The 25,355-nt window shown below is 46.6% G+C and overlaps 1 protein-coding gene across 1 annotated transcript in view; it reads right to left on the bottom strand.

The window, feature by feature from the left end:
• OTOP1 (otopetrin 1) overlaps nt 1-13,617 on the bottom strand; it is a 44,865-nt gene extending 31,248 nt beyond the window's left edge. The window contains exon 1 of the mRNA XM_055587522.1: nt 13,206-13,617. Coding sequence (XP_055443497.1) covers nt 13,206-13,617 — 412 coding nt within the window. The remainder of the gene's footprint in view (nt 1-13,205) is intronic.
• Nucleotides 13,618-25,355: the final 11,738 nt, after the last annotated feature.

Here is a 25,355-nt window from a genome sequence, read left to right as displayed (position 1 = left end):
TTCTTTACCATCTGAGCCACCAGGGAAGCCCAAATAAATAAAAATTTTTTTTTAATGAAGCTGGATGCTCACCTTACAGCATATATAAAAATTAACTCAAAATGAAAAATGTTAATCTTTCAGTCATGAAAGATGTAGGAACCTGGGTTTCCTACATTGTAGGCAGAGTCTTTGCCATCTGAGCCACCAGAGAATGAATCAAAGACTTATTCTAAAACCTAAAACTATAAAATTTTAGAAGAAAACATAGGGAAAAATGCTTATAATGTTGGGTTTGGCAATGATTTATTGGATATGACACCAAAAGCACAAGCCACAAAAATAAAAAATAGTTACATTAGTTGCTCAGTTATGTCTGACTCTTTGCGGCCCCATGGACTATAGAGTCCATGGAATTGTCCAGGCCAGAATACTGGAGTGGGTAGTCTTTCCCTTCTCCAGGGGATCTTCCCAACCCAGGGATCAAACCCAGGTCTCCCGCATTGCAGGTGGATTCTTTACCAGGTAAGCCACAGGGGAAGCCCACATTAAAATGAAAAAAAAAATTAGGCATCAGAGGACACTATCAACCCACAGAATGAAAGATAATATTCACAAATCACATATCTGATAAGGTGAGAGTATCCAGATTCTATGAAGAACTACAATATAACCATTTTATTAAAAAAAAAAGGCAATTAAAAAAAATAAGCACAGGACTAGAATAGACATTTCTCCAAAGAACATATGTAAATGGATTTTAACACATGAAGAAACACTCAACAGCACTATTAGGGAAAGGAAAATGAAAATCACTATGAAATGCCATCTCACATGCATTAGGATGGTCACTACCCAAAAAAGAAGAGAGAGGAAAAGGATGGCGGGGGGAAGGAGAGGGGAAGGGGAAGGAGAGAGAAGGGGAGGAGGGAAGGAAGGAAGACAGGAAAGGAGGGAGCAAGGGAGGAAAGATGGAAAATAATAACAAAGATGTGGAGAAACCGGAATCCTTATACACTGGTGATGGGAACATGAAATGGTGTAGTCCCTGTGGAAAACGGTATGGCAGTTGCTCAGAAAATCAAAAAGAATAACTCCACATGGTCTAGCAATTCCACTTCTGGGTTTCTACCAAAGGATCAAAAGCAGGGGCACAAAGGGATACGTGGACACCCACGTTCATGGTAGCATCATTCATAAGCGCCTAAAGGAGGAAGCAACCCAAGCGTCTATCATTGGATGAGTGGATAAAAATGTGGCATGTCCATTCAGTGGAATATGATTCAGCTTTAAAAAGGAAGGGCGTTGTGACACGTGATACCACCTGGACGAACCGTGAGGGCATCATGGAGCTCAAGGTCCATAAGTGAAATAAGCCAGTCACAAAAAGACAAATGCTGGATGATTCCACTTATTCCTTGGAGTAGTTGCATTCACAGGAACAAAAAGTAAAACAGTGCCTGCCAGGGGCTGGGTGGAGGAGAAAATCGGGAGTTATTTAATGATACAGACTTCTAGCTTTACAAGATGGAAGAGTATTGAACATTAACTGTAATTAATTACAAAAAAGAATGTACTTAACAGCACTGAACTGTACCTTTAAATGATTAAGCTGGTAAACTGTATGCTATGTTTATTTTATCACAATTTTTAAAAATTTTAATATATATAAAGCAAATTCTACTATTGGCCTCAGGAGCTAAAACTAGAAGAAAACATTATGACTTGTTTACCATTGTACAGGCCTCAGGCATATTCTGGGGTCTGACAAATGATGTACATTCAACAGAATTTGGGCAAAACAAAAGAAGTCCTCTAGAAGATTTTCCCACGCAAAATGATCAATCTAAGAGTGCCATTGTTCTGCTCAAAATATCTCAGTTCTTTGATCCTAAAAGCCTGCTCGCTAAAGAATAAAAGTAAGGGGTTAAGGTATACAGGAACTTTCTGTACTATCTTTGCAACTCTTCTTTACAATAGAAAGCTTACTGTTTAAGAATGACAGGGACATGTCTATAGTCGTGGCATGTACAATGCTGTGCTAGTGACGTGGAGAAAGGAAACACTCTTTACTGGTATATCCGGCATGGTTGACAGCAAATGAGAACTAACAAAAACAGGCATATGAATAAGACTGGAAAGGAGTATGCAAAATACATTAAAAAAGGAACTTGTAGCCAAATGAAGAAAATAGCAAGAAAAGCATAACTGTGGAGATTTGATCAAGGCCAAAGTCCCTAGTCCCTCTTCTGGCTCAACATCAACCACCATTCATACATTCTCTCCCACGAAAGCAGGAAACCAGATCGTGTGTGACATGCATTATGGCAAGAGAGAGAGGAGGGCCTGGGCCATCACAGGGAGCTCTAACGTTACAGCTCCGGCCTAAGAAACCTCCAGTGAGGAGTAATGCAATCGCCTGGCTCTTTCCACTGCTCAAAGCCTTAGAGAAACAACTCTAAGTCACATTTTTTTTTTTCCAAATTCTGGAAAAACCCCCAGTGAAATCAGAAACTTCACAGGAGTGGAGATTCAATCCCAGGGCTTTGAAACGGTTTGACAAATGCATGGTTCCTTTTGATGACAAAGAGAAATGGCCAGAGGAAGTGAGGCAGGCTGATTGGGTGGCAAGGGCAGAGGCTGTAACTCTGGAGACCCGGCTGTGTCACAGACAGAATGTGTGAGTTCAGACAGGTCAATCCCAAGCTCCTAGTCTTGGTTTGCCATCTATAAAATGAGACTAGTCCACAGCCGTGGTTCTCAAACTTGAACCTGGGTCAGAATCACCTGGAGGACTTGTTAAAGCAAGGAGTACTGGGTCCCACCCCCAGAGTTTCTGATTCAATAGGTCTGGGGCAGGGTGTTCAAATTTGCATCTCTAACAAGTTCTCAGGTAGAGCGTATGCTGTTGGCCTGGGACCCCACCTGGAGAATCACTGATTTGGGACATCTCTGTCACTGACATTTCAAGAGTTGTGATAAGAACATCACATGCCTTCTCACATTCCTGCAGCCCTTCCTTCCTTCATCCATCCTCCCATCCATTTCTTTCTACAACAAATGTTTTAGGGACTCCTACTATACATGAGGGGCTTCCCAATTGGCACAGTGGTAAAGAATCTGCCTGCCAATGCAGGAGACGCAGGTAGACATGAGTTCAAGCCCTGGGTGGGGAAGGTCCCCTGGAGGAGGAAATGGCACCCCACTCCACTATTGTTGCCTAGGCAATTCCATGGACAGAGAAGCCTGATGGGGTCAGGGGGTCCATGAGGTTAAAAAGAATCAGACAGGACTGTGCAACAGAGCACACACACACTATGCATGAGGCATTTTGCCAGGCACTCAAGGGTAAACAAATAAGATTGCTGGAGAAACAATAATACACACATATAACATTGCATGAATTGGGGTGTGCAGAAGATACAGAGAAGTGAGCTGGCACCAAACTTCTCGTCTGCATCGTGCAAAACCAGAAGCCAGTGGAAGAATAGCTAGAGTCCACTGCAAGGAAAGGACTGCAGTTGAGAAACCTTATTCCCAGGCAAGATGGTGCCCACGGGTCAGGGCAAAAGACAGAAAGATATTTGAAGATATGCTGAATATAATTGTTTGACACCTCTTTGTTGTTCAAATAAGATCCAGGCACTTGGGATATAAAAACATCAATAAAATAAAGTATATGTCTTTGGTGAGTTTAACCTTCTAGGGGGGAAGACAGGAAAATAAGCAAATAAGTGATAAACACAGAAGAAATGTCAGAAAGTGCCAAGTGCATGAGGTTGACGATGGTGGTCAGAAAAGGATTCTCTGAGAAGGTAACAGCTGAACTGACAAAAAATGTTGGGAGAAAAATATCCACAGAACTCACCTGACAAAGGGCTTTAACCAATCAGGAGCCCTCTTAGCGAGGGAAGATGAAGAGGAAAGGGAGAAACAATGAGTGATAAACTTTGCAACAGATTGAAGAGGTGGATGGATGTATAATGGAAGGAAGGAGAGAAGGAAGGGAGGGAGGGTGTAAATGGGTGGATGATGGATGGATGGATGGATAGATAGTGGATGATGGATGATGGAAGGAGGGATGGATGGATTATGGATGGATGCATGAGTGAATGGATGAATAGTCCAGTTTAATAGAAATAAGAAGAAGATGATAGAAGTTATATCCAAATGGATGAAGATAAACTGTCTGGAAATGTGTAATTTACATGCTCTTTAAAGACTTGTGATACAGACTAAAGCTGGGGATGGACTGAGTGAGGAGCAGAACAACCTTTCAAAGTTCTCATGGTAAAGTGATGGGTACTAGGGGAAAAGAGGGAAACAAATGCATTCCAGAGGTCTTATCTCTTTGGAATAGAGAGGAATGAGAGGATCTTGGAGTGGGAAGCAATGTGGTGAGAATGGAGTAATATGTACCTGATTATGAGAATGAGGAAAGGTAAGCTAGTCATTAATACAGTAGAAAAACACAGTAGAATGTTCAAGTTCTCCAAAGAGCAAACACTGGAAAAGGCAAATGAGTCAACAATATGTAACATAAATCATGATAATCATCCTAAAGAAAAACAGAAACAACAAAATCCAGAATATAAATCATTGCAATTAGAATGATCTAAGTCTCCCATTAATTAGTAAACAAAGATGGGAATTCTGAATTAAAACCAAAACCTAACTATACGATCTTTACATGAAACACACTTTTAACTGAGTGACAACAGTGGAAAAGAGGGAGGTGGACAAAGTGGAAGTAGGCAATACAAACTAAAAGAAATGAGGTAGAGAAATGTTAATATCAGACCACGCGGGATTTAAGATTCACTGTAAATACTCAGGATAAAGAATTCTCCCATCTTTATCATTACATGTGAAAAAAGACATCATGTATGAGGAAGACATAATAAACAACCCAAATAAAATCATTTTTGTTTTGTGTATTTACCTGCTACTTTTAAAAAAAATTGAGTGAAAGATTTCAGAACCAGACAGATCTAGCAGACATAGACAGGACATAGAGGAACTGAATTGCACAACTGACAAGCTTGGTTTTATAACATCACCTTGCATGTTGATAAAAATCCACTATGTCATAAAAGCACAGAACATAGAGTGTCATGGTAGGTACTAACTCCCTGGCTTCAAATCCATTTTCTACCACTTTATTATTGTTGATGACCTTGAGCAACTTCCTAACTTCTCTGTGCCTCCATTTCCACATCTGTAAAATGTGGATTATAAGATTGACTATCTCCTAGGGATGTTCAGTTCAGTTCAATCACTCAGTCGTGTCCCACTCTTTGTGACCCCATGGACTGCAGCATGCCAGGCTTCCCTGGCCATCACCAACTCCCAGAACTTGCTCAAACTCACGCCCATTGAGTCAGTGACACCATCTGTCGTCCCCTTCTCCTCCCACCTTCAATCTCTCCCAGCAGCAGGGTCTTTTCCAATGAGTTGGCTCTTCCCATCAGGTGGCCAAAGTTTGGGAACTTCAGCTTCAGTCCTTCCAATGAATATTCAGGACTGATTTCCTTTAGGATTGACTGGTTGGATCTCCTTGCACTCCAAGGGACTCTCAAGAGTCTTCTCCAACACCACAGTTCAAAAGCATCCATTTTTCGGCACTCAGCTTTCTTTATAGTCCAACTCTCACATACATATGTGACTACTGGAAAAACCAAAGCTTTGACTAGATGGATCTTTGTCGGCAAAGTAATGTCTCTGCTTTTTAATATGCTGTCTAGGTTGGTCATAGCTTTTCTTCCAAGGAGCAAGCGTCTTTTCATTTCATGGCTACAGTCACCATCTGCAGTGATTTTGGAGGCCAAAAAAATAAAGCCTCTCATTGCTTCCATTGTTTCCCCATCTATTTGCTATGAAGTGATGGGACCAGATGGAATGATCTTAGTTTTCTGAATGTTGAGTTTTAAGCCAACTTTTTCATCCTCCTCTTTCACTTTCATCAACAGGCTCTTTAGTTCTTCCTTGCTTTCTGCCATAAGGGTGGTATCATCTACATATCTGAGGTTATTGATCTTTCTCCTGGCAATCTTGATTCCAGCTCGTGTTTCATCCAGCCCAGCATTTTGCATGTTGTACTCTGCATATAAGTTAAATAAGCAGTGTGACAATATACAGCCTTGACATACTCCTTTCCCGATTTGGAACCAGTCTTTTGTTCCATGTCCAGTTCTAACTGTTGCTTCTTGACCTGCATACAGGCTTCTCAGGAGGCAGGTAAGATGGTCTGGTATTCCCATCTCTTGAAGAATTTTCCACAGTTTGTTGTGATCCACACAGCTAAAGGCTTTGGCATAGTCAATAAAGCAGATGTTTTTATGGAACACTCTTGCTTTTTCAATGATCCAACGGATGTTGGCAATTTGATCTCTGGTTCCTCTGCCTTTTCTAAATACATCTTGAATATCTGGAAGTTCTCAGTTCATGTACTGTTGAAGCCTAACTTGAAGGATTTTGACCATTACCTTGCTAGCATCTGAAATGAGTGCAATTGTACAGTAATTTGAACATTTTTTAGCATTGCCTTTCTTTGGTATTGGAATGAAAACTGACCTTTTCCAGTCCTGTGGCCACTGCTGAGTTTTCCAAATTTTCTGGCATTTTGAGTACAACACTTTAACAGCATCATCTTTTAGGATTTGAAATAGCTCAGCTGGAATCCATCACCTCCACTAGCTTTGTTCATAGTGATGCTTCCTAAGGCCCATTTGACTTCGCATTCCAGGATGTCTGGTTCTAGGTGAGTGATGACACCATCGTCGTTATCTGGGTCATGAAGATCTTTTCTGTATAGTTCTTCTGTGTATTCTTGCCACCTCTTCTTAATATCTTCTGCTTCTATCAGGTCCATACTGCTTCTGTCCTTTATTGTGATCATCTTTGCATGAAATGTTCCCTTGGTATCTCTAATTTTCTTGAAGAGATCTCTAGTCTTTCCCATTCTATTGTTTGCTTCTATTTCTTTGCACTGATCACTAGGGAAGGCTTTTTTTATCTCTTATCTCACCTAGAGGTGTAGAGGAGATTAATAAGGTCAACTGTCTCCTAGGGGTGTGGAGGAGATTAAATGAGGCATGACATGGAAAGCACCCAGAATAGTGTCCCACAAATAAAAAACTTCTACAAGGATGTTATCATACTTATTATCATCACTTAACTAGGTAGAGCCAATTATAAGCTTCTGCAGCCACATTACTTGAGAATAATCCTAAAATGTTTAGTGTTGGCAGAGGGGAGACCCCCTCCTCTGTGTTAGGTGCCCAGAGCCCTCCTAGGAGTCTAGAATCTTGAACTGTAGACGCTTGGAGGTTGAAGGTGCCACAGAGTTAGTCTACATCCCCCATCTCATGCAAGGATGCTTCCCACTGCATCATGACCAGCACCTGTCTGGTCTCCACCTGAACGTGCCCAGGGCTGGGAGGCTTACCCTTTGCATCAGCAGCTGCTGCTTAGATTAGAATGCTCTTCCCCACACAGAACTTCAGCCAACACCCCAGAACTACCATTCTCTTTCCTGGCAATTCTGCCATCATTCACCCATTCCTTCATCCATCCATTCAACTATCCATTCATCCATTTGATGATTCAGTAAATACCAATGGGCACTCATTGCATGTTAGGCAGTGTGCCAGGGGCTCGGGTTATAATGGGAAGTGCATTCAAACAGGGTCTCTGCTTTGAAGAGCTCGCCATCTGGTTAGATCAACAAACTGAATGACACAATCTCCTGCTTGAAGTGCTAGGAAGAAAGTGAACAGAATGTTATAAGAACATACAACCCAGAAGACCCACCTGGTCTGAAGGCAACATGAAAGGCTTCCCTGAAAAAATGACTCTCATTTCCTAGGAAACCCCCTACCATCTCCATATCCTCTCTCTCCTGGACTGTCTGTACACCCCTTTCACTCCTCCTGGGGCCACCCCCTAGTGGCACCCATGTGATGCTCAATGGGGGACACTCCACTTGCAGCCTGACTTCCTTTCCAATCAGTGCCCAACCAGCATCAGCTTTTTAGGCAGCTGCACTGTAAGGCTGAAATCCCGAGAGGAGGTCTGTATTTTCTACTAGAGCAGAAACCCCATCCAAAAAAATAAAAATACGTGTGAGAGAATGTGTGCAGTTAGGCAAGACTCTCTCACAGTGAGCCCAGGCTGAGCCTAGGAGATAGTCGCTCCCTTTCCTGGGGAAATCGCTAGAAAACCCCTGCATCTTCACCTGCTCCAGAATTTTGCTGGGTGTCACTGTCATGCTCAGTTCTCTATATTCTGTGTATTCTTTCATCCATTTTCAAATTCACGGTAGCCTTCTGAGACCCTACATTTTCTCCCTATATATACACGCGTGTTCAGGTGCTCGGTCATGTCTGATTCTTTGCAACTCCATGGACTGTAGCCCTCCAGGCTTCTCTGTCCAGGGGATGGGATTCTCCAGGCAAGAACACTGAAGTGGGTTGCCCTGCTCTCTTCCAGGGAGTTGAACCCGAATCTCCTGCATTGCAGCAGATTCTTTACAGCTGAGCCACCAGGGAAGCCCCCTCCCCACATTGGGGTATCATCCTCCCCATTTAACAAATGAGGAAATTGAGGCAGAAAAGTGAGGCTACATGCAGGGGGGTGGGGCAGGGAGCTCTTAACCCTCATGCTCTGATGCCCCTCACTGTCTGCACCATCCTCGCCCCCTCTTGCAGCTCTCCATACAGGGGCCACACCCGAGCATCCTGTCCCGAGAGCCCAGCCAGTGCCCCAGAGCTTAGTCCAGGTTGTTGAACCAAACTGGATCAATGTTTCTGCCCAGCCACCACAAAAGGTGTCCCCACGCTATGGGCTCTGTTATTCTCTGAGTGTTCCAAAGATCCCTCTGCTGGGTGGAGAAGACAGAAGTTACATGGAAGTGAGGGATTTTGCCCCTCTGTCGCCCTCTAATATCACAAGGAGTTCAGCCCTCTTCTCTTTCTCACTCTGTCTGAATGTTTCCGTTGACAGGGGCTCAACCCTCCCCCTGATGCCCTTTTAGCTTCTTGGTCCAGGAGATGAAGGTGATAACATCCACTTCAAGAACTGCTGTGAGACTGGAAATATTACACTAAGTGAAAGAAGCTAATCACCAACATGACATATTAGGTGATTCCATTCACTAAAATGTCCAAGCCAGGCAAATCTAGAGATAGAAAGTAGATTCATGGTTATCTGTTCCTGGGGTGGATATGGGGTAAGGGCTCTCAGGGGATAAGAAGTATCGGGGGATAAGAGCTAAAGGGCACATGCTTCTATTTGAGATGATAAAACGTTCTAAAAACTGACTGTGGTGAGAGTTGCACATATCTGTGAATTGCCCACAACCCATCAGCTTGTGCACTTTGTGTGTGTGTGTGTGTGTGTGTGTGTGTGTGTGTGTGTGTCAGTAGCTCAGTTGTGTCCGACTCTTTGCGACCCCATGGACTATAGCCTGCCAGGCTCCTCTGTCTATGGAATTCTCCAGACAATAATACTGGAGTGGGTTGCCATTCCCTTCTCCAGGGAATCTTCCCAGCCCAGGGATCAAACCCACGTCTCCTGCATTGCAGGCAGATTCTTTAAATGCGTAAATTGTAGATTATGTGGACCATGTCTCAAGAGGACTATTGTTTAAGAAACAGGAGAATTGCTGGGCCCACTGACACGTGCTCACTATACCCGCAGCAGGAACAGAGGCCCAGGAAAACAAGGGGTGTCTGGAGGGGCTGTGTCTGCAGAGGCCTGAGGTGATCAGATTGAAATGAGCATGCATCCTGAGGAGGGAACCAACATGAAGCCCAGTGCCATGTTCATGAACTTGCTGAATCTGCCCTGAAATCAGCAGGGTGGACTGGAATCCCACGGGGACCCACCCTGACTGCTCCCTCCTTAGCCGCAACAGACACTGTCGCAGGGCTGCATGCTGGGTTTTGCAATCCTGCCAAGCATCCTGCAGGAGTTTCTGGCTGCACTGCCAGACTGTGGGCTCCCTGGGTTCAGAGACCGTTGCATCCTTGGGTCCTATAGCCTTCATCCCTTGCCTCTCTCTCCTCCTCTGCTCCCTGCCACCATCCCCGATGGGCCCCGCCTCTCTTCACACAGGTGCTTGGAACCATCTGTTTTTGCAATCTTCAATTTCTCACACATGGAGACAGCCTCTTTCTGAACTCCATCACTGCATCCCAACCTTTATCTCTACAGCCACCTGAGCTGGGCATGTCTTACAGATGCACCTTGCTTAATTTGTAGCCCCTAACAGATAAGGACTCAGAGCAGACAGAGAGGCAATGTACCATGTACACAGATGCACCTCATTCTAAGTAAAAAAGCACTTTGTAAGAATGTCTATATGTTTGTGTGTATAACTGGGCCACTTTGCTGTACAGCAGAGATTGGTGCAACATTGTAAATCAACTATCTTTCAGTTTTAAAAAAAGAAAGAGAAAAAAAGAAGTAATGATAAGAGCTAATCAATTATTGTGCAGGAGAGGGCAGAGAAGCAACCAATGAATCTTTTCCTAAGCCCTCTTTGCTTAAAAAAAAAAAAAAAAATACAGAAACAAAAGAAAGAAAAAAAGGGGAGGAGCACTCCGTAAAAATCTGATCTCATTTTAAAAGGAGTAGATTTGAGAGTGATTATTCACACACACAAAGAAAGCATCACCGTGACAAATGACTGGGACAGTACCTCTAACCAGCATTCCAAACACACTCAGTAAACGTGGCTATTAGTTCTATTGTCGTCACTGCCATGATTTTGTGTTAATAACACTTCTCTGGGCTTGAGACAGGCCAGAAACCAATAAAAAAGAAACCTCCCTTCACCACTGCAGTCCTTCAAGAGACCAGAAACAGAAACAGGACCTTGGTAATTAACAGGATGAAACAGCTACGCAGGGGGTTTTCCTGTCACTGCACACCGGGGTTGGCATGAGATGTCCTGCTGCTGACACTTCTTCCAGAAGAAATCAGTCTCTTTACTCAGCAAATAGAGGAGCTGGATGAATAATTCATCCTTCCTGCTGATTTTTTATGACAGCCAATGATTTTTGTTCCCCAAAAAGTCTTCACCTTCTCATATGCGGTAGGTGAGACAGAATGTCTTCTCCTCAAAGAAATGTTTCACAGCTCATACCAAGACCCAAAAACTTTCTCTGGAAAACCTCAGGGTCCAGAATTCCACAGGCTGGCTTTTTGTCAGAGCTGCAGACTTCCAAGACCAACACAGAAGCCAGGGCAGAGCTAAGTCAAACCTGTCTTTCCAGCTGGAATTCCAAGGAAAACCTCAGTGCCTTCTTCAGCTGAAGGCACTGCCTTTGGCACTGTGGACTCCTAGAGTACTTTTGGGACAATTAGGCTCTTGCTTCTTTGATAAATCACAGCTCATTTACAGGGGTAGACAGTGCTTTGCAAACCCCTTTCAGGCAACTTCTCCCAGCTCCTTCCCTGAGAGGCAGCCAGGATTCTTATTTTACTGATGAGGAAACTGGGACTCAGAAAGGCAAGGGTAACAGGGCTGAGTTATCGCGCCATGCCTTCAGAGTCAGCACCACTTCCATCATCCACATGCCTCACCTAAAGAGTTCTGTTACTATGGAACAACTTGCTGAGTGTCTAAACAGCCACACCATTTACTGAACACCTACTAGGTGCTCTCTCGACATTGCCTCTTTTATTCCATCTCTGCCTGATGTCTAATGGACATCTCAGCTGTAACACATCCACAGGAGGAGCCCTGATTCTGCATTCCCACCCTACTCCTCCTTCTGTCTTCCTAGTCTTGGAACATGGCAGCGCCACTGATGCATTGACTGGGGCCGCAATGCTCAGAGTCTTCCTGGAAGAAGGAAAAGAGAGAGGAGGGAAGAGAGAGGAAGAGCAGAGCAGGGGAGTGAGAGAAAAAGGAAGGAGGAGAGGAGAGTGGGAGAAAGAAAAGACAGAAGGAGGGAGAGTGGGGGAGGAAGAGAGAAAGGAAAGAAGGAAGGAGGGTGGGTGGAAAAAGGAGGCGTGGAGGAGAAGGGAAGGGTTGGATGAGGGGAGAAGAAGAAGGGAAGAAAGAAGAACAGAAGGATGGAGAAGGAAGGAAGTGAGGGAAAGACCAAGGGAAGATTCTGCCACTACAGAGAAGTGACCGTCAAAAGCCTGTGTGTGATATTTTTGAGCCTAAGTCAACAGTCTCAAAGCAACATTCCATTCTTTTTGCGTGTTTGTTTGCTATGGCGCTGGATTCACTGCCATTTATAGGATCTCAAAACCATGAACCTCCCTGAAACAACCACTTTCAGAGCAGGAATTTGGGCCACCCTGGAGTTGTATGTAGTTTTTCCAAAGGCAAGATGATCTAGACATAGTCCCTGAGCCTAAGAAACCTCAAATCTCATCTGGATGACTAGGCTTATACCCAACTAGTCATAAGACAAGGCAGAAATTCACAAAGGCCAAAAGAGCTCTACATAGAGCCATGGTGACCCATGGGCTGCTGCTGCTGCTAAGTCGCTTCAGTCGTGTCCGACTCTGTGCGACCCCATAGACGGCAGCCCACCAGGCTTCCTGTCCCTGGGATTCTCCAGGCAAGAACACTGGAGTGGGTTGCCATTTCCTTCTCCAATGCATGAAAGTGAAAAGTGAAGTCGCTCAGTCGTGCCTGACTCTTAGCGACCCCATGGACTGCAGCCTACCAGGCTCCTTCGTCCATGGCCCATAGGAGTGAGGAGTAATTCCTGCCAAGTGTGTGGAGAAGGTGGCGTTGGGGCCAGATCTTTGGAGGAATGAGACACTGTGACGGGAACTTAAAGCTTTTGAGCCTGGAGCACAGAATGAGGACAAAAGAGAAGATAAAACTAAAGAGTCACCTGAGACCCCATCAGAGAGCCTTGAACGCCAGGATAGGGAGTGTGGCCTCTGTCACGGGGTCAGTGGAACCATGGCAGGGCTTTAAATAAGGAAAGAAAGATGTGAGTAGGTTTCTGTAACTGTAGCTCCAACGTCGGAATATAAGGCAAGAGCCTGAAGGCGGAGGGAGAGAGAAGTGAAGATGTGGGGAGGGGGGCGCAGAAAAGATGGACAGGAAGACGGAGGCCGTAAAGACTACAGGAGAGAGGTGGAAGGGAGCGAGGGCGCGGATACCGCGGGGCTGCAGCTAGCGGGCGAGCAGGCTGGTTTCGCTGCGCGCTCGCCCGCCCGCCCGCGGGTTTGCTGCGTCCGGGACTCACCGCGGAGCCAGCGCGCGCCGGCGTACGTGTCCTTGAGGCGGATGAGGCGGCGGTGCGCGGAGCTGCGGCGCACATACCACAGCATCCAGAGCAGCTGCAGCAGCATGAGCGCCGTGAGGAAGCACAGCAGGTCCCTCTTACCCACGCCCGAGGCGTGCACGGCCCAGGCCAACAGGAACAGCAGCCCCGCCACGAACACGTTCAGCGCGTACTGGCTGCTCAGGGCCTCGGCCAGCTTCTGCGGGAAGCTCTCGCGGACGGCGCCCCGCCGAGGCGCCGGGGAACCCGAGGATCCCCGGAACCCCGGAGCCAAGAACGGGGGCGGCGGGCGGGCCGCTGGCCAGGAGGAGCCCCTCTCCGAGTCGCTCGGAGCCTCCAGGGGAGAGGCCGGCGCCTCTTGACCCTCGGGCATCATTGAGTGACCCTCACCTAGTCTAGCCTTGGGGACTGCTGCGACCTGCGCCCCACCCGCTGCTCCCGTCCTCCCCTGCCCTAGCCCCGAGGGGCCTCGGCCGATCAGCTCCCCCGTCCTGATCACCCGCGGACACCTGCTCTCCCGCCTTCTGCCCCCTGCCCTCGGTCAAGGCGCTCACCCAATCCACTTACCACGTCCCCACCCCGCTGACCCCAGCTTCTTCGTGCTCCCCTATGCACACTGCCCACTTCCCCTCCCTCCGCAAGGTCCGGGGCAACCCTTCCCAGCACCCTGGACCCACGCGGGGCCCCCGATGCCTTGATTGGGCACCAGCCCTGCCCCGATGGCCGCGCGTCCTCCAGCTCCCCAGCCCAACGCGCCCGAACCCGCCCGCCGTCCGCTGTTCTGTTGTCCCCTGAGCCGACGCCGGCTGACCCAGCCCTGCCCGGGCGACAGGTGGCTCCCGGAGTTGGGGTGCGGGGGAGCGAGGGTTTGTCCAGAGCTGGCCGAAGAGGGTAGGCACGGGGGCGTGGCAGCAAGGGAACAGCGAGCCCCGAGGATGCGTGCGCGGCTCCGGTGCCTCAGCGTCTGCGTGGCAGCCCGCGGAAGCCCAGGTGAGCCAGAAGGTGTCCGTGCGCGAGAGTCTGCCTGTCCTCGTCCCTGCGTGTCTCTGTGGTCTGTTTTCTCTGTGCGGGGTCTCTGTCTGGCCCGTCAGTCTTTGGGTCTGCCTGGTTGGGGCGGGGAGGATGGGACGGAGTGGCAGCGCCCGTCCCTAGATCTATGACTATGGAGATGGCGTGTCTTTTTTGCTCGTGTCTCTGTTCGCCCGTCTGCCTGGTGTCCCTGTGTGTCTGCCTGAAGATGCCCAGAAGCCGATAAAGACGGGAGCCACTTCCCAAGTAAAGATCATCTCTCTCCCTCCTGCAGGAGCATGGGGAGCTGCTTCTGGACTGAGCCGAGCTGGGGCTGGGGGCTGCCCACGGGTCCTCCCTGGAACGCGAGGCCCAGGACCCCTCCCTCAGCTCCCTCCGCCCCCCACCCCCAACCACAACCGCCCGACCTTGTCCGACAGGTGTCCCTCTCCGGAAGTCTTCAGGCACGCCTGAGATCTCGGCTGGAGCAGGGAGCTGGGAAGCACCGCTGGCGGGAGATGGAGCCTGAGGGTGGGCAGGGCTCACAGCAAGCCACCGTGCAGTAACAGAGGGCCCAGCGCCCCGGAGACATCCTCTTCCCCTTGGTTTAACACCCTGTTGTTTGCCATTCTAAAGTTCTTAATTTTTCATTTTGCAGTGGATCCAGAAAATTGTATGGGTGGTTCCGACTGCCAGAGGGTCCTGGCTGCAGGGAGCCCCGGGCTGGGAGTCAACTGAGAACTCCACCATCGTTCACGTTTTCACTTTGTTCATTCACTTAGGTGACAGATACTCATTTATCCTACATTGAATTAGTTGCCGGACTCTGCTCTAAGTGTGGGGGATTCAGCTCTGAAAGAGTATCGTTATGGAGCTCACCTTCTTGTGGAGACACCCTCGTGGGACAAGTACTTGACTGTCTGGAAAGGGGGAGAGAATCACAAGTGAGCTCAGTTCTGTCTTGCAGGAGCCCATGACCCAGGGCTGTCTGGATGAGGAGGGCTGGAGGAGCCCTGAGTCTGCCAAGCAAGGCTAGAGGTTCTCAGAGGAGGCAGCACCTGAACAGTCTTGGGAGAAGTAGGAGTCGGCCAGGTGATGTGGGAGGGCAAGTGAGGGGGTTCCAGAGAGAGGATGGAGCACAGGCACAGAAAGAGTGCAAAAAGGTCAGTCCCTTTGGACCGTGTCCATCCGTCCAAAGCTTAGAGTGTGCCCTTCACCTGGGTGTCCCCAGAGCTAAGCCAGGTGGCTGTCAGTAAATCAAGGAGTTAGTGAATGCACATGTGGATGGAGGCTGTATGAATGAATAAGTAAGCCAAGTGTCATCGTCTCATCAGATTAATGGGGGGAGTGGAATCCAATGAGTCCTCCCCACTGTGCTCCAGCCCCTGACCTTGCTTTGTTTTCCTTCTTTGCATAGTGTTACCCAGACTGTGTGTATTTCTGGGGCCTGTCTCTCCCACTGTAATGAAAGCTCTATGAGAAGGGCATGGCCTGTCTCATCCACTGCTGTATCTCCATCACATAGAACAGTGGTACCCAGCACATGGTAGGTACTCAATCAATACCTATTGAATTGTGTCTCCCCACAAAAGATGTTGAAGTACCATGGATGGTAGCCCACCCAACTCCTCTGTCCATGGAATTCTCCAGGCAAGAATACTGAAGTGGGTAGCCATTCCTTTCTCCAGTGGATCTTCCCAACCCCGGGATCAAGCCTGCATTGCAGATGGATTCTTTACCATCTGAGCCACCAGAGGAGCCCTGAAGTACCTGTGAATGGAAACTTGTTTGGAAATAAAAGTTTTGCAAATGATCAAGTTAAGGTAATAGGGTCCCATTCAGTATGACTGCCTCTTTCTTTAAAAAAAGGAAACTGAAGATGAACACGTATGGAGGGAGGAGGATGTGAGGATATAGAAAGAATGCCACGTACAAGTCAAGGGTTATCTGAGACTACCAGAAACTAGGAGGGGCCTGAAACAGATTTTTCCCTCTCAGCCCTCAGAGGGAACCAACCCTGTGGACACCTTGATCTTGGACTTCTAGTCTTGAGAATTGTGGACTATAAATTCCTGTTGTTTAAGCCATCCAGTGTGGTCTTTGTTAGAACAGTCGCAGGAAACTAAGACATCCAGCTTATTCCTTCTGTGGTCCCCTGGAGACCTATCTACCGCTCCATTCCTCTCTCGCACATGGCATAATCTATCTTTTAACTGTCTTTCCTATTCTGAACTCCTAAAGGCAAGAACTGGGCTTCCCTGATGGCCTAGTGTGTAAAGAATCAGCCTGCAATTCAGGAGATACAGAAGAGACAGGTTCAGTCCCTGGGTTGGGAAGATCCCCTGGAGGAGGAAATGGCCCCCCACTCCAGTATTCTTGCCTGGGAAATCCCATGGACAGAAAAGCCTGGCAGACTACAGTCCAGAGGGTTGCAGAGTCAGACACGACCAAGTGACTAACCCCACAACACACACATACACACACATACACACACAAAGGCAAGATCTACATTTGGTTCATTCAGCTTTCTTTATAGTCCCACTCTCACATCCATACATGACTACCAGAAAAACCATAGCTTTGACTATATAGACCTTTGTTGGCAAAGCGATGTCTCTCCTTTTTAATATGCTGTCTAGGTTTGTCAAAGCTTTTCTTCCAAAGAGCAAGTGTCTTTTAATTTCATGGTTGCAGTCACCATCTGCAATGATTTTGGAGCCCAAGAAAATAAAGTCTGTCACTGTTTCCATTATTTCCCCATCTATTTGCCATGAAGTGATGAGATCCAATGCCATGATCTTAGTTTTCTGAATGTTGAGTTTTAAGCCAGCTTTTCATTCTCCTCTTTCATCTTCATCAAGAGGCTTTTTAGTTTCTCTTCACTTTCAGCCATTAGAGTGGTGTTATCTGCATTATCTGAGGTTATTGATATTTCCCCCAGCAATCTTGATGCCAGCTTGTGCTTCAATCCATGCTAACATTTCACATGATGTACTCTGCATATAAGTTAAATAAGCAGGGTGATAATATACAGCCTCAATGTACTCCTTTCCTGATTTGGAACATCTGTTGTTCCATGTCTGCTTCTAACTGTTGCTTCTTGACTTGCATACAGGTTTCTCAGGAGGTAGGTAAGGTGGCTTTATAGTCCCATCTCTTTAAGAATTTTCCAGTTTGTTGTGATCCACACAAAGGCATTAGCATAGTCAATAAAGCAGAAGTAGGTATTTTTCTGGCATTCCCTTGCTTTTTCTGTCATCCAATGGATATTGGCAATTTGATCACTGGTTCCTCTGCCTTTTCTAAATCCAGCTTGTATATCTGGAAGTTCTTGGTTCATGTACTGTTGAAGCCTAACTTGAAGGATTTTGAGCATTATCTTGCTAGCATGTGAAATGAATGCAATTGTATGGTAGTTTAAACATTCTTTGGCATTGCCCTTCTTTGGGGTTGGAATGAAAACTGACTTTTCCAGTCCTATGGCCACTGTTGAGTTTTCCAAATTTGCTGGCATATTGAGTGCAGCACTTTAACAGCATCATCTTTTAGGATTTGAAATAGCTCCCTTATCCACTTTTAATCCAGCACCACCAGGATCAAACACTCCTGATATTTATCATAAGTTATTCAGGTCCTGAAGCAACTTTGCCATGTATGGATCCCTCTCTCTTAGTGGGCCAGCACATCCCCAGTAAGGCTAGTTTAGTATTTGATCCAGGATAATAACCTCAGATACACAGATGACACCACCCTTATGGCAGAAAGTGAAGAGGAACTCAAAAGCCTCTTGATGAAAGTGAAAGTGGAGAGTGAAAAAGTTGGCTTAAAGCTCAACATTCAGAAAACAAAGATCATGGCATCCAGTCCCATCACTTCATGGGAAATAGATGGGGAAACAGTGGAAACAGTGTCAGACTTTATTTTTGGGGGCTCTAAAATCACTGCAGATGGTGACTGCAGCCATGAAATTAAAAGACGCTTACTCCTTGGAAGGAAAGTTATGACCAATCTAGATAGCATAGTCAAAAGCAGAGACATTACTTTGCCAACAAAGGTCTATCTAGTCAAGGCTATGGTTTTTCCTGTGGTCATGTATGGATGTGAGAGTTGGACTATAAAGAAAGCTGAGCACTGAAGAACTGATGCTTTTGAACTGTGGTGTTGGGAGAAGACTCTTGAGAGTCCCTTGGACTGCAAGGAGATCCAACCAGTGCATTCTGAAGGAGATAAGCCCTGGGATTTCTTTGGAGGGAATAATGCTGAAGCTGAAACTCCAATACTTTGGCCACCTCATGAGAAGAGTTGACTCATTGGAAAAGACCCTGATGCTGGGAGTGATTGGGGGCAGGAGGAGAAGGGGACGCCAGAGGATGAGATGGCTGGATGGCATCACTGACTCGATGGACGTGAGTCTGAGTGAACTCCAGGAGTTGGTGATGGAGAGGGAGGCCTGGCGTGCTGCGATTCATGGGGTCGCAAAGAGTCGGACACGACTGAGCGACTGAACTGAACTGAACTGAAATGAATGGCTGAGTGGCCAGGAAGGACATGGGACAAATCCTGAAGAGAGTAAGCATTGCTTTGTGAGGTCCCTACCTCCTCTGGAACCCTCGTAGGGCCTTGGGCTTCCCTTGTAGCTCAGTTGGTAAAGAGTCTGCCTGCAATGCAGGAGACCCAGGTTTGATTCCTTGGTCAGGAAGATCCCTTGGAGCAGGAAATGGCAACGCACTCCAGTATCCTTGCCTGGAGAATCCCATGGACAGAGGAGCCTGGCAGGCTACAGTCTATGGGGTTGCAAGAGTCGGGCGCAACTGAGCAACTAAGCACATACATACCTCCTCTGGGGCCTCCATATGGTCCTCAAGCAAGGAACGGCTCTGTTACCCAGGAAGGAGAGGTGGGCCTTCTGTTGGTCCAGAAGGTTCTGAGGAATCTAGGAGTGCAAGGTTCTCAAGTGCATTTCACCAAGATCCCCATCTCAGTTCTCAAAGTCCTGCTCCTTCCCTATCAGGGCTCTGACCTTGGTGGAAGATATTTTCCTAGAGGGAGAGTTCAGCCTTCTCTGCCCCTCTGCCCCTCTCACAATTCAGTTCTGTGCTCACCCTTAGCTGTGTCTATCCTTCAGCTCCAGAAGGTAAAGGTTTCTTTAAATGCTACCAAGAAGCTATTCTATTTCTCACTTTTTGAGAACTGTCCTAGTGGAAGCACTACTGGCTTCCACTAGAAGATGACACAGAGGGTGGAACAGAGCCCAGAGAGTACAGCCTAAAGCTTTGCACATCCTAACAAGCAGCACTGGTCCCTAATCAATAAAGAGGGAGTTGTGCCCAGGTGGCACTCAGGATTTTTAGGGACCAGAGGTCGCATGCCTTGTTTATCTCTTTCTGAATGGGAATGTTATTGTGAGTACCCTATGGCCACATCATCCCTTTATGTTTGGTGTATAATTGGCAGGTAACTTATCTTCAAAGGGGCTTCCCTGGTGGTTCAAATGGTAAAGAAACTGCCTGCCAATGCAGGAGACACAGAAGACGCTGCTTTGATCCCTGGGTTGGGAAGATCCCCTGGAGAGGGGAACAGCAACCCACTCCAGTATTCTGGCCTGGAGAATCCCATGACAGAGGAGCCTGGCAGGCTACAGTCCATGGAGTCACATAGAGTCAGACACCACTCAGCATCTAACAGTTTCACTTTTACCTTTAAAAGGTGTGCAGATCAAGAGCACCGTGCCTATGATGAGGCACCCTTTATTGATTTAAGACTATGAGATCAGGGAGCTAAAGCCTAAACCTGATGCTATAAGTGGGATCCCTGGAAGGTAAGTGACTCTTGTAAGTGGAAGGAACCTAGATAATTTGTGAACAGAGATTACACTGTAGCGATTTCCCTTTTTTAAAATTGGGAAGTATAGTTGATTTACAATGTTGTGTTAGTTTCTGGTATATGTGTGTATATATATATGTATATATAAAAAAAGAATATGTATATATTCAGTAGGATCTTGTTATCTATTCTATATATAGTAGGATCTGCTAATCCCAAAATCCTAATTTATCCCTCCCCAATCCTCTGGGAACATTTGGTCATCATAAGTTTGTTTTCTTTTTTTTTTTTTTTTTAACTTTTCCCAGGTCATTTATTTAGTGACAGAATTAGGATGAGAGCTCAGGTTTTCTGGCCCCTAAGACACTTTCTTCCTACAATTGCACATTACCTTTCTCCAAGACAGTAAACACAATGAATTCTACATTTTTTTCACACACCAAAATTAGCAAGATAAGTTTGTTTTCTATGTCTAGGAATCATGAAGTAAGTTCATTTGTATCATACTTTAAATTCCATATATAAGTAGTATTGTGCATTTGTCTTTCTTGGTCTGACAGACTTCAGTATGATAATCTCTAGGGTTCATCCATGTTGCTGCAATGCCATCATTTCATTCTTTATTACGGCTGAGTAGTATTCCACCGTGTGTGTCACACCCTTGTCACCCATTCATTTGCTGGTGGACATTTATGTTGCTTCCATCAGCTGGCTATTGTGAACAGTGCTATAAGCACCGGAGTGCGAATCTGAATTTTCTCTGGATATATGCCCAGGAGTGGGATTGCTGGATCACATGGCAACTCTATCTTTAGTTTTTTTAAGGAAACTCCATACTGCTCTCCCGGAGAAGGCGATGCCACCCCACTCCAGTACTCTTGCCTAGAAAATCCTATGGACAGAGGAGCCTGGTAGGCTGCAGTCCATGAGGTCACGAAGAGTCGGATACGACTGAGCGACTTCACTTTCACTTTTCACTTTCATGCATTGGAGAAGGAAATGGCAACCCACTCCAGTGTTCTTGCCTGGAGAATCCCAGGGATGGCGGAGCCTGGTGGGCTGCCGTCTCTGGGGTCGCACAGAGTTGGACATGACTGAAGTGACTTAGCAGCAGCAGCAGCAGCATACTGCTCTCCACAGTGTCTGCTAGACTGTGGCCATTTTAAACCATGACCTCCAAATTCTTTGGCACTCCTTTAGGGTGTGTGGAAGCCACATCCCCTCCCCTTGAGTCTGGGATCTGTGAGTGCTTGACCGATAGCATAGGATGGAAGTGACATGCTCAGCTTCTGAGTCTACGCTTTAAACAGTAGCTTCCATGTCCTGTCTTTGGGAACAACAGAGTAATGGCAGAGTAATGGCCCCAAAGACGTCCACACCCTCATCCCTGGAACCTACGAAAACGTTGTGTTACGTGGCAAAAGGAACACTGAAATGAAGTAAGGGTTTTTAAAACAGGGAGATGATCCTGGGTAACCCAGGTGGGTGGGCCCAGTGTATCCACACAGGCCCTTAGGAATGAAGGAGACAGGTGGAAGAGGGGGGTCAGAGCCAATGTGACCATGGAAGAAGAGGCAGGAGAACTTCCAAGTATGAGAGGGACTCATGGGACATCCCTGGTGGTCCAGTGGATAACACTCCATGCTCCCCATGTACGGGGCCCAGGTTCCATCCCTGGTCAGGGAACTATTGCTAGATCCCACATGCCACGACTAACTACGACTGACCACAACTGACCACGACTGACCAAGACTAACCATCCTGCAGTTACACACTGAAACTAAGACCTGGTGCACCCAAATAAATAATTTTTTTTAAAGAATTATTTGGTGGAAATATTATTAAATATAAGTAAAAGAATTATTTTATTTTATAAATAAAAGAATTATTTTGCTGCAAAGGAGACCCAAAAAGTGGCTAATAACTGGAGAAGCATGAGGGAGCCCTGTTTGGGGTGTGTCTGAAGATGGGAAACAGTACAACCCATTGATGTGCAGACATGAGCAATGCATCTCAAGACGTCATGAATACACCCAAAGTGAGGCATGAAAAGGCTTGGAGAAGCTGCAGCTCTGCTAAAAGCTAGTCGCTCACATTGCTTTTGAAATAAAACAGCTACTCATGACATTTCTGCATAATTGGAAAAGTCCTCTTCCTCAACCTCAAGAACTGAATCCGTCACTTAGATGACATCTTTGTGGCCCTCTGGAGAATAATTTTCTCTTCTGTTAACTCCCAATCTTCCCTTGACCCAGAGCCTGCAGTTCAGTGTTGTTGGGTTTTTTTGTTGTTGTTGTTACTTTATGTTTTTTTTTTTTTTTTTTTTAATTGAAGGATAGTTGCTTTACAGAATTTTGTTGTTTTCTGTCAAACATCAACATGAATCAGCCATAGGTATACACATATCCCCTCCCTTTTGAACTTCCCTCCCCATCCCACCCCTCTAGGTTGATACAGAGCCCCTGTTTGAGTTTCCTGAGCCATACAGTACATTCCCACTGGCTATCTATTTTACATACAGTAATGTAAGTTTCCATGTTACTCTTTAAAATTAGTCCTTGGGTTTCCTTGGTAGTGACCCAGTGGTTAAGAATCCACCTGCCCATGCGGAGAACACGAGTTCGATCCCTGCTCTGGGAAGATCCTGTATGCCGCGGGGCAACTGAGCCCGCATGGGCCACAACTACTGAGCCTGCGTTCTAGAACCCGAGAGCTGCGAACTACCAAGTCCATGCCCTGCGACAAGGAGTAGCCCCCACTCACCACAACTAGAGAAAGCCCATGTGCAGCAACAAAAGCCCAGTGCAGCCAAAAATAAAGAAGTAAATCTTTTAAAAAATTAGTCCTTAGTGTATACAAACTATTCCTGATTGCTATGTTTCTTACAAGTTCCATGTAAACATTTCCTAAAATCTGCCAAACTCTTCCCCACCTCGACTCACTGAGCTGAATCAAAGACTTTGTGATATTTTTAATTATTTATTTTTGGCTGTGCTGGGTCTCCAATGCTGCATGGGCTCTTCTCTAGTTATGGTGAGTGGGGGCCACTCTCCAGATGTGGCGCACAGGCTTCCTATCGCAGAGTCTTCTCCTGTTGCCGAGCACAGGCTCTAGGGCACACGGGCTTCCGTAGTTGCAGTTCACCCACTCTGTAGTTGTGGCACATGTTTAAGTGAAGCGTAGTTCTCCTAACTGTGGCCACAGAACAGGGCATCTAATAACCCCTACTCCCCAGACCCATTCCCCTTCCCCAAACAACCCTACTTATAACGATGGGGCTCTTAGCTTTTCTTTTCCAATGCATCTCTCTTTTGCTTAAGGATAGCCAGAGACCTTTTTTTGTTGTTGCCTAAAACCAAGGAACCCTGATACAGCCAGGACTCTAAATCCTGTTTAAAAGTCTCTTTTAAGTCTCCAAGAAAGGCCACTGCCTCCCAAGCTAGGTCCCAGACACAGATCCGGGGAGAGCTTCGATCTGATTTTTACTGTACTGAGCTAAGTTCGATTCCACTACCTCTTGTGTTTCCGTACAATTAAAACATTCTAGCTTCTGCAGTGGAGAAGGCAATGGCACCCCACTCCAGTACTCTTGCCTGGAAAATCCCATGGATGGAGCCTGGGGGGCTGCAGTCCGTGGGGTCGCTAAGAGTCGGACACGAATGAGCGACTTCACTTTCACTTTTCACTTTCATGCATTGGAGAAGGAAATGGCAACCCACTCCAGTGTTCTTGCCTGGAGAATCCCAGGGACGGGGGAGCCTGGTGGGCTGCCAGATGTCTACGGGGTCGCACAGAGTCGGACACGACTGAAGCGGCTTAGCAGCAGTAGCAGCAGCAGCTTCTGCAGAGACATTTCTGCCCAAAGTGATTATTAGCAGGATAGTTTTGGACTGAGGCTGCAGGCCAGAATCACCTGGAGAACTCTTCACAAGACAGTCTTGTCACCAGTTGCATGGCAGCGGCAGGCCTGGATGAACAGCGTATAACCCAGGTTGAAGACTTGGTCTTGACACTTGGGACTGTCAGGGACATTTTTAAAGGCACATCCTTGCTTCTATCATATCCTTGCCTCTCACGATAAACATTCACAACTGTTAATTCTATTATTCACTACTATTCTGAGTGGACGCTCCCCCCACAGGCTTATTTAGCAGCAGTAACAACACTGCTTGACACAATTTTTATTTATTTAGAAGAACTCGCCTGCCAATGCAGGAGGCCCAGTTTCAAACCCTAAGTGGGGAACATCCCTGGGAGAAGGAAATGGCAACCCACTCCAGTATTCTTGCCTGGAGAATCCCATGATCAGAGGAGCCTGGTGGGCTACAGACCATGGGGTTGTGAAGAGTCGGACACAACTTAGTGACTAAAACAACAATAGGAAAAGACCCATAATCAGTCTGCAGAGCACTTCTTTTACAGAAACAGGGACAGGGCATGATCTCTTTTAAGCAAATTTATTCGAACGTCTCTTTATAAGTAACACAGTCATCTCCTTACCACCCTAGTTGGCCACAGTATCAGCGCTGGCTAGCTGGGTTGTAACGAACTGGATTAAACAGAAACTCTCAGCCTTAGGTTTCTATCCAAGTAGTTAAACTACACAAGATAAGCGGGAAGGAAGGAAGGAAGGAGTTTCTTGCAGAATCTGCCCAAAGAATCTGTGGGAGTGGTCACTGGGGCACTGTCCCTTGGCTCCACCCAGGTTCTCTCGGGAGAGTCTGAACCCAAGTTCTCTAACCCCACTTCCTGGGTCTGCACCCCCAGCTTTGTACTGGAGCCGCCCATCACTGACTGACTCAGCCTTCTGATTCTGACCTTTGCCTAACTTTGCAGCTTAACTGAAATGACTCTCTACAAACCCTCCCATATATGTGTACACAAACTGAGCTTGATTCTGTTTACTGATCATGCCTGCCCATTCCCACTCCTGACCTTATGTCGATTTTGTCTTCCAATCCCTCTCCATTACCATTTATTGGGTGAGTGCCTACTGTGTGCCGGCCACTGTAACAGCTGTTTCGTAAACATTATTCCCATCACCCACAACTCAAATGTTGTTCCTGCCTCCAGCTGGAGAAAGGTTCACTGCTATGCAAGGTCAAGATTAACCTCTACTGCAGGGTAGGTACAGGGTGTGAGCCCAGCCAGACACCAGTGGCGGCTGAAACGCCATCCCTGAAACCCCCAGGGTTGGGACAGGGGGGCAGAAACCAATGCAGGGTACTTAAGAGGTCACAATGCTTATGATGTTTCAGGTTTAACGTAAACATACTTGCA

Source organism: Bubalus kerabau, chromosome 7 (genome assembly GCF_029407905.1).
Source record: "Bubalus kerabau isolate K-KA32 ecotype Philippines breed swamp buffalo chromosome 7, PCC_UOA_SB_1v2, whole genome shotgun sequence".
NCBI classification, from domain to species: Eukaryota; Metazoa; Chordata; class Mammalia; order Artiodactyla; family Bovidae; genus Bubalus; species Bubalus kerabau.
The sequence above is the reverse complement of the archived record's forward strand: the minus strand, read 5'-3'. Positions and strand labels throughout refer to the sequence as shown.